This window comes from Acinonyx jubatus, chromosome A2 (assembly GCF_027475565.1).
Source record: "Acinonyx jubatus isolate Ajub_Pintada_27869175 chromosome A2, VMU_Ajub_asm_v1.0, whole genome shotgun sequence".
In the NCBI taxonomy this organism is placed as follows: Eukaryota; Metazoa; Chordata; class Mammalia; order Carnivora; family Felidae; genus Acinonyx; species Acinonyx jubatus.
The window spans coordinates 23,700,530-23,713,451 of record NC_069383.1 but is presented as its reverse complement, the minus strand read 5'-3'; the positions used below and the strand labels follow the sequence as shown (position 1 = coordinate 23,713,451).

Sequence of the window (12,922 nt, the reverse complement as noted above, 5' to 3'; positions counted from 1 at the left end):
TCCTATTAAATCTAACTACATTCTATTCTGAGTATTAATACTAATACCTTAATTTGGTACTTGGTAACAAGGAAGGGACACTGCTGCTTTCTTACTATACACCTTCCAATCACCGTGCAGAAATCTGAAAACACGATGTCCCAGAAGGTTAGTTATTACCGAAAGCGACTATGTGGTAGAAATACTTTCATAAACAAAGCCATTCCTTACCAAAACCTCAAAAAGGAGTGCTAGTAACTTATTGTTAGCCATGAAGTTACTGTCCAAAACTCCTAAGTTAAACCAACTTCCCAAACAGCGGAAGACCTTCATAAGCATCTTCTCATCTGTTCCTGCTTTTTCTACACAGGTCATCTGAAAAAAAGGAAAAAAAAAAGTTAAATAATGCCCAACTTTATATTTAAACCACTAGGTCCAATCACCTTATAGGTGTAATAATGAGAAGGATAATAATAACAGCTAACAGTCAAAAGTGCTTTGTAAGTGTCGGATGCTGCTCTCAACACTCTTCATTAATCCCCACTAAAGCTACAGGCAGGCACTATTATCTCCACTTTGTCAACTGGGAAGCTGAGATAGATTACAGACTTCCCTCAAAATAGCTGTGTTTCAGAAATAACTGTTTCTTAGATCCCACTTCTTCATTAATGTAATCTCATCAAAAAATTGTCTATAAGGGCAACTAGGTGGCTCAGTCGGTTAAGCGTCCGACTCCTGATTTCAGCTCAGGTCATGATCTCACAGTTCATGGGATCAAGTCCCCTGTCAGGCTATGCACTGACAGCGTGGAGCCTGCTTGGGATTCTCTCTCCCTTTTTCTCTGCCCCTTTCCCCGCTCATGCACGCTCTCTTTTTCTCAAAATAAGCATTTTTTAAAAAGTGTCTTTAAAATAGTACTCGTCTATGCAGTTGATTTTACAGAATAAAAATAAGCTAGCCCGACTAATGTACATCCCCACATGAAAAGCTGATGTTTCAGCTTCAGCACTTGAACATTCTAGCAAATACGCCATTCCACATAAAGTGACTCTACTATAAATATGGTGGGTTGATAAAAGAGATAAAATGAAAACTCAGACTAAAACTCACCACTGTTTCTCTCTGCAAACTGTTTTTGTGATGTACATTTTTTTCCAAAATTAAGTGTAATGTAACCTTTTCTGGATTAAAAAAATGTTTCAAAATAACTTTTACAAGTAATGGATTAGAAATATAATTGCCATGGGGTTTGGGGGGCATGTGTTGGGGTACAGAATCCCACAGTGGTCTAAATGTTGACCCTTGTACTTCTAGGTAGCCACAGTCCCCTTATGTTTGCAGTATCATCAGGCAATTATAATTCATACTTCCCAATTAGTATCAATTGTACTGAACTGAATTGAAATCAAAGAAGAAAAACAGAAATGATTCAAGTTAAGTTCACTGCAACCACACATAAACTTGAATTGATGAAGCTCTTGATGTAAAGTCATTACAGAACCATTTGGCCTTTACAACACTTCCTGAATGACATTTCAATTTACTAAGACAGGATGTTTACAAATGGAATGTATAGAATGACTATACATTCTAACTTCTGACTCAAAAACAGAATTTTGGAAAAACCCTACATCTAAATCTAGTTGCTTTGAAGGGAAAAAAAATCTGTTAATTGAATCAAACACACACCATAACGCTTCAGAACTAAGTTACCCTGGGTTCCTCTTTAAGAACTATATTATTGGGGTGCCTGGGTGGCTCAGTTGGTTAAGCGTGTGACTTCGGCTCCAGTCATGATCCCACAGTTTGTGAGCTCGAGCCCCGCACTGGGTGCTGTGCTGACAGCTCAGAGCCTGGAGCCTGCTTCGAATTCTCTGTCTCCCTCTCTCTCTCTGCTCCTCCCCCGCTCATGCTCTGTCTCTGTCTGTCTGTCTCTCTGTCTCTCCTCCAAAAATAAATAAGAACATTAAAAAAATTTTTTTTGAAGAACTATATTATTGAGAACTCTGTCTCTGAATAAAAAACAAAACAAAACAGAACTGTCTCTTAAAGCAAAGCCTCAAAAGCTGAAAGGTAAATGCCAGAAGAGTTCACCAGTAAAAATATAGCAGAGGTAAGAATTGATCTTGGATTAACAAAATGAAGCATAAATGAAGGGAAAAAAATATATTAGAGGACAGGCTCAGTTCAACTGTAAGAAAAAAAGAATAATATTTGAAATTTTTAAAAGTTCAACACAATGTTTAGGAATGGCTCCCCCTGAATAGAAGACAAAAGTATAATACTGACAAAATGAGATGGAATAGAACGAATAAGGGAATGTGGGGGAAACCATGAAAAAGGTTTTAAGAGGTCTTTGGTACCTTGGATTACAGCCAGCCTATTTTTCCTGGCAATTATGGACTAATTTCATTTTCTAGATTCTGTAACATGACAAGCGACATGACACAATTATAGACCTTATTAAGTTTATTAAGTACCACAGGGAAAAATTTTTCAGATGTCATCACAACAAATCAAGCTATTGTCTGTTGTCAATTACGAGGAAGTGTTAGTCAAGCATATGACTGGAGAGTCCAAGTGGCTGCTGCACTTGACCACTGTCCCAGTAATGATGACTGTAAGGACTGTAGTGTCAAGTGGATTCTTTTGACTTCACTTAAGTGCTTACAAAAAGAAAATGACAGGGGTGCCTGGGTGGCTCAGTCAGTTAAGCATCCAACTCCAGCTCAGGTCATGATCTCACAGTTCATGGGTTTGAGCCCTGAGTCAGGTTCTCTGCTGTCAGTGTAGAGCCTGCTTCGGATGCTCAGTCCCTCTCTCTCTCTGCCCCTCCCCGGCTAGTTCTCTCTCTCATTCTCTCTCTCTCTCTCTCAAAAATAAATAAACTTTAAGAAAGAAAAAAAATGAAACAAAGAAAATGACAAGCTCGGGTCCCTTAACTCAATTTAACCCACAGTCTGAGAACCAAAGCTTCCACAACCACTGTAAATGAGGCCCTTATTTTGTGTAGCTACAGGGCTAATATTTATACACAAAATTGTGTGGCTTGCTGAATTACAAACAACAGCTGAAATCACAATCTCATAATATTTCTCATGTGGAAAGTAGGAAATTGTAAGGCATGGGATTCTGAAACTTGGAATGGAGACATCTGGTTGGACCCTAATGAAACAATCTTGAACTCCGAGATTACCACATCTCATCTCCCTTACTAGAAGTAGTCTGCCTTCCAGTGTCTGAGAAGATGCCTTCTTCAGCTGGAAAGCCCTGTAATAACCTTATCTAAGATAGGTGCTTTCAAAGGGATGCCTATTCTCTTCAAGACCTACCACAACCATTTCCTGCGCCACCCATAATTATGGCCAAATCTTAGCACGTTCCAGGGGACAGGTACCCACAGAGGAAATAACTTACTAAGAGAACTCTGTAACTTTGCTACCATGTATATGAAGAAACCTAGAGAACATATGCGGAAGTGATTCTAAGGGTGTTAGACCAAGAGACACTGGAATATACCACTAAACTGAGGTAAACTCATTGATATGAATGTACTTCCTAGAGAGTCTGGATTTAATAAGTATATGGCACCCCTGAGAAGTACCAATAGGAAGGAAAATCACAGTACAAATATCTAGGATTTGGGAGTAAACCTATACCTTCTCTTTTGAGAAACAAGCTTCTGGCTTGCTACTGATTCTTGGCAGAGATTAAACATATGCCTGAGGTTCCCATCATGAACTGAGTATTGTGTGAATTACCTAAACATAAGGTTGGGTATGCATAACAGCAACCTGTCATTGAACAGATATGGAATATAAGAGACTGAGTTCAAAAGGGTGTAAGAAAGTTGCAAAAGCAGGTAGATCAGATTCCTCTGACACCAACTCTTCTTGCATTGATTCATCTCCCTCAATCCATGCCTGTTGCTTCCTGCCTCTAGTGATGCTCCTTAAAATTAGATAACTAAAGAAAAAAACTCAAGCTTGGATTACAGATGATCTGTCCAACATCATGCTGGTATCACCTAAAGGTGGACAGCTGCAGAATTACAGGCCCACATAGGGGCTGTAGTGAAGGACAGTGAGTGGTTGAAGAAAAATTCTTATGGGCAGAACTTCAAGCAATAGAATTCATTGTTCACCACATGTGAAGTAAGAGATGACTGAAAATATGGATCTACAATATGGGGCACCTGGGTGGCTCAGTCGATTAAGTGTCCAACTTCAGCTCAGGTCATGATCTCACAGTTCGTGGGTTTGAGCCCCTTGTCGGGCTCTGTGCTGACAGCTCGGAGCCTGGAGCCTACTTCAGATGCTGTCTCCCTCTTTCTCTGCCCCTCCCCTGTTTGCACTCTGTCTCTCTCTCTCTCTCAAAAATAAATAAATATTAAGGAAAAAAAAAAGAAAATATGGATCTACATGCATTTATGGACAATTTTCAGTGCTATGGATGATCAGGGATTTGGAAGAAGCATGGTCAGAAGATTGGTGACAAGAAGTCTGAGGCAGAAGTACATATGAATGGTATACAAATAGGCACAGACTGTGGAGTGATTTCTGTCCTGTGTGAATACAGAGGAATCTTTCAATGACAGAGGGACAAAATGACAAACTCCATAATATCAGTCTCTTTCCCCAGCCACCCAGTGCTTACTCAATGGCCTCATAAACAAAGTGGCCACAGTAGCAGGGATGGAGGCTACACTAGAATTAACATGGACTTCCACTAAGTTAAAACTACTGATGAGTATCAAACCTGCCAACAGCAGAGACCAACACTGAGTCCCTAAAATGGCACCATCAGCCATAGGAACCAGATTGACTGATTATGTTGCACTTCTATCACAAAGGAAGCAGAGATTTGAAGGACAAGACTCATAGGAAGAAAGGAAGGAAGAGACTCATATTCTGGATATGGATATGCCTTCCCTGCTTGCAATGCTTCTGTCGGCAATGTATCATTTATGGATTCACCGAATGCCATATCCAACCATCATGGAATCCTGTCTAATCAAGGAACTCATATCAGGGTAAAGGATGTATAGTAAACAGTGAATCTGAGCTCTGTTGGTTTTGAGATCTTGGTCCCCAAGGAAGGAATGCTTCCACCAGGAAAACACAAACATGATTCCAGTAAATTGGAATAAAGTCCACCACCTGGACAATTTGGGCTTCTTATGCCACTGAACCAATAGGGAAAAAAAGGGCAGGGGGTTAATCTGTAGGCTGGAGTGACTGATCCCAAAAACCAAGGAAAAACTGAGTTCCTTCTACACAATGGAAGCAAGAAGTTCTTGGTCTGGAACCCAGAGAATTTTCTAGAGAGTTTCTTAGTAATTCATGCTCAATAGTAAAGATTAATGTAAAACCACAGAAGCAACAACAAAAAACAGCAGGATTGCTGATGGCTCAGATTCTTTGGGAATGAAGGTGTGGGTCACAATACTGATATTGAATTAGAAAATAACAACCATGGCTTTTTGCCTCTAGGGAGCAACTTAGTATTTTAAGCTTCCTCACCAATAGAGATACAACTGTACTCGAGTAGAAAGCCAAATCTTCTATAATTTCTGTGCGCCGGTTAGCTCCAATTCGTAAGGAACGGCTATGTACTTCTTCAGGTAACACTGTAAGGATCTCCAGCAAAAAAGGCAGAGAAGTTACATCATTGCTGTATCTGGAAAAGAAAAGGGGAGAGACAGAAGTTATTTAAAGTCAGAAAATAATCACATAAGATAACAACAGGCCTCAGAATAACCTACAAAAGCAGCATTTTTACTACTGCTAAAGTGGAAAAGATATATACGTAATTTTTTGGAGAGGTATCTGGAGATCAAAATTTCAACTTGTATAATCTTTGTCCTAGCAATTCCACTTCCAGAAATTTCTCTCTCAGAAAAATCTCACATACACATGCAAAGTATACAAAAATATGCACTGTGGTATTTTTATAATAACAAAAAACTGGGAAAATATAAAGGTCCTCCATAGTTAGGATAAAAAAGGTTACAGACAGTCATACAATGGAACATACACAGCCATTATACTGAATGAAATATCTATGTCCTAACATGAAAAGATGTCCACAATGTATTAAGTAAAAAAAAGTATATGGAATATATTACATATGAACAAATGAATACACAGTACATTAAAATGTATATGCACTTATTTTAAAATGCTTAAAAGTCTGGAAGGCTATACAGCCAATCATTAATAGTGATTACTCATGAAATATAGGAATAGGGAGACAGAAAGGCTTTTACCCTGAAACCTTCCATACTATTAGAATTTTTTCAAGAAGCATGTGTTAATTTTCTTAGTAAACATTTTCTTAAAACAAAAAAAATAAATTATCCATATAAAGGCCTTAATGATGCACTGTAGTAAAAAGGACATCCACTTTGTTCAAAAATAATTTTCTTAACCAAAATGCAAGCAAATACCAAGATTATCTTGCCAAGACCATGAGGAAATGCTTTTATTCAAAGTAGCAGGCTCTGTGTATCTAAAAATGATACTGTCCTTTTGAACAGATAAGAAACAAACCCCAATTAATAAGAACTTTTATGCATAATGACTTTTAAAAAATTTTTTAATGTTCATTTTTATTTCTGAGAGAGAGACAGAGAGAGAGATGAAAACACGCATGGGGGAGGGGCAGAGAGAGGGAGACAGAGGATCCCAAGTGGGCTCCACACTGACAGCAGAGAGCCCAATGTGGTGCTCGAACTCACAAACTGTGAGATCATGACCTGAGCCAAAGTCGGACGCTTAACTAACTGAGCCACCCAGGGCCTCATATGACTTTCAATTTAATAATCTTAAAACATTCTGACAATGTTTTTATAGAACTGCTGACATGTCAGTTAGTGGGAGTGACCCACAAGACCGCGAAAGACTTTGTTGCAGTTAATTCAAGGAACATGTGTGTGTAATTTTAAGGGCCTTTTATGTCCCACTCAACATACTTCTGTAATACTTAAATTTTAAATGATTTTCTTTTAATCCAACAAAAGTTAATAATAAATAATTCTACATTAAGGGTTTGGGAAAATACTCCAAATGTCTAGCTAATGCTAACAAATTTCTCTTTGTAGCTTAATAGTTATTCCAAATGCTAGTATACAGTCAGTACAACTTACTTTTCCACCAATGTTTGCACACATCCCTTCCAGGAAGGCATCTGTAGTGCAAGATCTGCTATTGCTAAAGCCAGCTGAATAAGAGAGAATAAATAAATGAATCGATGAACAGATACAGGGTTACCATCAACACTAGTTGGCAAGCAAAGAAACTAAACTTTTTCCAAACAATATGACAACGAAGACTGACACCCCCCTACCTCTCCTCACCTCCACAACTACATATCCATGTAAACTCTTCTGGGCTGGCTACCAATTGCTAGGATTTAAAAAGTTAACCTCTAAAAATGAAAAAACCAAAACAACAAAAAGAAGCCAGAAAGAACACACTATAGATTTTCCTCAGAATACATTAATACTTACTTTTATTTGGCAATACCATAGAACTTCACGGACAGATAAATTATACTTTGCCAAAAGGCCAAAGCTACTGACAAAGTCAGCCCTTTGACTCACTTCTCAAGTAATGGAATGCCATTTCCCTTCTCTTTCCATTTCTCATCTTGAAGCCTTAGGCAAAAGCCTCCTTCCTCTTCAAGGGCACTTCTACGCCAGGCAGAGAACACATGTGAGTATGTATTCACTAAAGCTTCCACTTTTCCTTTCCAATGTATTTCCCAGTCTAAGGGGAAAAGGTCAGATGGTTCACTATTTCATTCATGAGAATTTTACCAGCCAATTGATCCAGAAAGGATTTTTTTTTAAAGCAACTATGTAGACTTCTGACCCAGAACAGTAAACAGTACTTTTATCATCTGCAATTTTAACAGTGGGGTGGGGGGAAGGGCACATTCCTGCCTGTGAAAACTTCTACTCACCTCCCCCACTTCTGGTATTTAAATTGGTTTTAAATCAAATGAACTCTAAGATCAATATAGAAGATTTACATTTTCACTTTCTATCCACTTAAGAATATAGCAATGAGTCTGTAATAAAGTTGTTAACATTACTTAACATGGCCTAGCAATGTCAATCAAAATTAATTTGATGAATCCAAATGACCTTACAAATTTCCCTAATGAGAAGCACAGGATTTACCTGCGTTACAATGACAGGTGACAAGTCTTTCAAGTTCTGGATATGGGTTAGTAATGAGTCCCGTAAAGAGGCATGAGAGTCTGTGGGGAGCTCATAAAATGAGGTCTGAATCTTCATTTTCATGGTCTGTGCAGCAAAATAGCATGATTCCACATCCTGTCGGATCTGTAACAATTGGTCTGAAATCTCCCATGCATGAACCTGAAAGCAGACCAAACAAAAATGTCTTAAAGATTATTTTACTAAATAATTTTAATGTATCTCAATACACATAAAAACACATATAGACCAAAGTATAACAAAAATCTGACAAGCTAAATCACCCACTAATTCAGCCAATACCTCAAACTATGTATTTATAGGCCCTGTTCAACAAAAGTATTACCTAAATTCTTCTGACTCATTCTGGGAAGGCATGAGAGTTATCAATCAGGTCAACAGATCTAATCTTGCTGATCAGAATCATTAATTGTGTAGGGGGGAGAGTATGAAGAAAAAAAGTCCCAAAAGCTCCTACTAAAACTGGCACTGTGTAACTTCCAAACCTATCTATACGTTGGATGTTTCTTTTCCACCTGAATAAACTTTTGTTCACTCTGAGAATGGAGTCTAGAAACCATTTTAATATACCTATAAATAGGAGAATATATTTCATATTGGTCTCAATAAGCCTACCTTTCAGTCTTTAGTTCCTGAATAAGACAGCAAAAAAATTATCTCACCCCAAGTGAATATTTCTCATACTTCTATTATTTTCTGATGTATTTATGTTTGGCATAGTACTACACATAATGCTAAAATCATTTTCACAGGAGAAAATAAACATATCTATTAAAATAATAATGGAACAAAAGCACAGGAATTGGTCTCTAATAGCCAGGCACAGTTCTAAAAGAGAGTTCTATTTTGAAAGATAACTTTGAGAACAAAGTCCAGTACTACACAGTAGACAACTAATTAACAACTGATAAAATTCTAATCTAATTCTACTAAACTGCCTCTTCTTGGGAGAAGGCTAAAATGTCTGGCAATAGGAACTGAAGAAAAAGTTTCAATCTTAGTTCAGGAGTAAAGGCAATTGTGAAAAGAGATCACATAGATCTGCCTAGTCAATTTCTTATGATGCTAGAGTACTTCACAAGTAATAATAATGATTCTTCAAGATCTTTCCAAAGATAAACAAAAGTTAAGGAAGAGAAACAGGTAGAATAAATGGTCTGCACAAATTCCCAAAGTAAACTGAAAACAGAGAGACCCTGAAATTCATGACAGGTTTATTAACATAAAACTGAGCTTTCGGGGCACCTGGGTAGCTCAGTCAGTTAAGCGTCCAACTCTTGGTTTCGGCTCATGTCATGATCTCATGGGGTTTGTGAGTTTGAGCCCGGCATCGGGCTCTGCACTAATAGTGCTCACTGAGACTGCTTAGGATTCTCTCTCCCTCCCTGCCCCCCCCCCCCCTCATGTTCTCTCTCTCTCCCTCTCTCTCTCTCTCAAAATAAATAAACTTAAAAAAAATTCTTAAAAAAAAAAACCAAACCTTTAGCATTCAAATAAGATGGTGGAAAATAAGCATGAAACATTGTATCACAAAAAATCTTCCAGTCACCTAAGTTTTTAGCTATTCAGTATCTAACCAGTAACTCAAGCACACCTGTAGTTTAATGACATCAAAATATATTTTGCTCAAACTGATATTTTATAGTCGAGTCTTTTTTTTTTTATTATTTTTAAAAAAAATTTTTTAAGTTTATTTATTTTTGACAGAGACAGAATACAAACATGAGCGGGGGAGGTGCAGAGAGAGAGAGGGAGACACAGAATCTGAAGTAGGCTCCAGGCTCCCTCCAAGCTGTCAACACAGAGCCTGACACGGGGCTCGAACTCAGGAACTGTGAGATCATGACCTAGGCCGAAGTTGGACGCTTAACCGACTGAGCCACCCAGGCGTCCAGTCTTTTTTTTTTTTTTTTTTAATGGTTATTTTTGAGAAAGAGAGTGCAAGCAGGGGAGGAGCAGAGAGAGAGAGGGAGACACAGAATCCAAAGCAGGCTCCAGGTTCCGCTTAACTGAGCCACCCAGGGGCCCCTAATCTTTTCTTTTTCTTTTTTTTAAAGTAAGCTCTATGGCCAACATGGGGCTTGAAATGATGACCCTGAGATCAAGAGCTGCATGCTCTACTGACTGAGCCAGCCAGGCACCCCTCAAACCGACATTAAAAAAAAAAAATAATTGCAGAAAGATTCTATGAAGCCTTGTAATCTCCATAAATGCCCTCATAAAAACACACCAATTAACGAACAAAATTAAAGCACTATGGACATTTAAAACAAAACCGGATATTATTTAGTTATCTCTAAGAACCCCAAAATAAAAGTTGCTGGAGACAAACCAGTAACATCTATAAGACCCGTGTAGTTTCAGCTTCAGTAAAAGCAGAAGCAGAGGAAAACAACAGGGTATCTAATGGATCTAAGAGCAGAGGAAAACCTATAGAGCCAAAAGATATTCAATGGAAAGAAAGAACAGAGAGACAATTTGAGAACTGAAAGTGGAAGAGTTTTGTCTAATCCAAAAGCAGCTGAGTAGAAGAGGCCTACATAAAATCTAAGGAGATGGTGCAGTCTAGCTTCTATAAACTCTTGTAATTGGAAGGACAGGATAGGACTCCAAACTGAGGACAAGTGCTGTGAACTGAATCAAAATAATGCAGGACAAGTAAAATGAGACAAAGGAAGAAAAGGAGAAGGTAACAAAGCTAAGAAATCTTAGGAATCAAACTACCATATTTGTAAATACTATCAGAAAACAACAGAAAACGAAGTTCTTTGAAGATGAAAATACTACCCTTAACCACACCTCCTAAAGTTCAGAAAGACTAATTTCACACACAAAAAAACAACTGAGGTCAAATGCTATATAGCTACAGGAGGAAAAAGAAAATAATGAACAGAATAACATCTTTACAAGGAAAGTAGGCCAGAAAAACATTAAAAAAATTTTTTTTAACGTTTATTTTTGAGACAGAGACAAACAGAATATGAGCGGGGTACAGGCAGAGTGAGAGGGAGACACAGAATCTGAAGCAGGCTCCAGGCTCTGAGCTGTCAGCACAGAGCCCAACGTGGGGCTCGAACCCACGAGCTGTGAGATCATGACCTGAGCCAAAGTCAGATGCTCACCCGACTGAGCCACCCAGGCACCCCTAGAAAAACATTTTTAAAACTAGCCTAAAGTCCAAAGGACATAGAAGCCAACATGAAAGGGCTCAATGGCCAAAGATAAAAAACCTAGCGTAAGAAAGTAGATTATTACGATCGTGTTGGGTTGTAACTCAAAAACAAAACAAATACCCATGAGTCCACAATGATGTGAATAATGATCAAATAAATAACTGCAGAGAAGTTATCTGTAAGATGTAAGACATCTTTTTTTTTTTACAGAAGAATGCTTAGTTAATAAATGTAAGAAGGAATGAGAAAAATAGACAATCACTATTTCAATACCACAGTAATAATTGCTACAGCAAGATTCATGGATGGGGGATAAAATCAGTGCACTTTAAAAAGAAACAGGGTATATCAAAGCATCCCCCCAAAATATTTATTGGTCTTAATACATGTCCACAAATTCTTGGACAATTACTATGTAAGAACTCGGACTACTCTGCTGGAGAGACAATGTAAAGACACCTAAAACTACATGTAAACAAGAGGAACCCAGCTAAGTCCAGCCTTCCAGCCATTTCTACCAGAGTGTCAGGCATGTAAACAAAGTCATCTTAGAACCTCCAGACCAGCCCATCCACCAAACTTCATGGAACAGAATTATCATCTACAGAGCCCTGCTAGAATATGTGACCTACAAAATTAAGAGATACAATAAAAGGATTTTTGTTTTAAGTCAATAAGTTTTAGGGTAATTTGCTTCACAGTAGATCACAAGAACAAACCACCAAATATTATGTGCATCTTGATAAAAGAGGATACCAGAATGACAAGAGGATCAAATCTGTATGTCACCAAGTCTCTGGATCCCCTGGCAATTTGCAGGAAATACAGAGGAGACTAGAACTGACTCATAAGTATACAACTGGCAAAATCCACACTTAGGAAATTCAACAGGTCAAATGGCCCAGATTCTTCAACAGTTAAATAATCTATATATAAAGAGAACCTACAGGGGCGCCTGGGTGGCGCAGTCGGTTAAGCGTCCGACTTCAGCCAGGTCACGATCTCGCGGTCCGTGAGTTCGAGCCCCGCGTCAGGCTCTGGGCTGATGGCTCAGAGCCTGGAGCCTGTTTCCGATTCTGTGTCTCCCTCTCTCTCTGCCCCTCCCCCGTTCATGCTCTGTCTCTCTCTGTCCCCAAAAAAATAAACATTGAAAAAAAAAATTTTAAAAAGAGAACCTACAGATTAAAAGACACTCAAAACACATATTCTTAAAAACAGCAGCAAGGGGCTCCTGGGTGGCTAAGTTGATTAACCATTTGACTTCGGCTCTGGTCATGATCTCACGGTTCTTGAGTTCAAGCCCAGCATAGAGTTCTGTGCTAACAGCACAGAGCCTGCTTTGGATCCTCTGTCTCCCTCTCTGTGCTCCTCCCCAGCTCATGCATGCACAAACACTCTCTCTCAAAAATAAATATTAAGGGGCACCTGGGTGGTTCAGTAGGTTAAGTGTCTGAGTTCAGTTCGGGTCATGATCTCATGGTCCGTGAGTTCGAGCCCCACGTCGGGCTCTGTGCTAACAGCTCAG

General features: G+C 38.7%; 1 protein-coding gene across 3 annotated transcripts in view; it reads right to left on the bottom strand.

Annotated features, from left to right (window-relative positions):
• The window catches only part of TNPO3 (transportin 3), a 77,778-nt gene that overhangs the window by 40,510 nt on the left and 24,346 nt on the right, over positions 1 to 12,922 (bottom strand). For 2 of the 3 annotated variants that reach the window (XM_015071071.3, XM_015071073.3), the window contains 4 exons: positions 8,165 to 8,365; positions 7,127 to 7,200; positions 5,502 to 5,658; positions 211 to 354 (listed from right to left, as the gene is read on the bottom strand). In XM_015071071.3, coding sequence (XP_014926557.1) covers positions 211 to 354; positions 5,502 to 5,658; positions 7,127 to 7,200; positions 8,165 to 8,365 — 576 coding nt within the window. Of the gene's footprint in view, positions 1 to 210; positions 355 to 5,501; positions 5,659 to 7,126; positions 7,201 to 7,582; positions 7,666 to 8,164; positions 8,366 to 12,922 lie in introns of those variants that run through there. The other variant, XM_053218107.1, reaches the window with a different exon arrangement.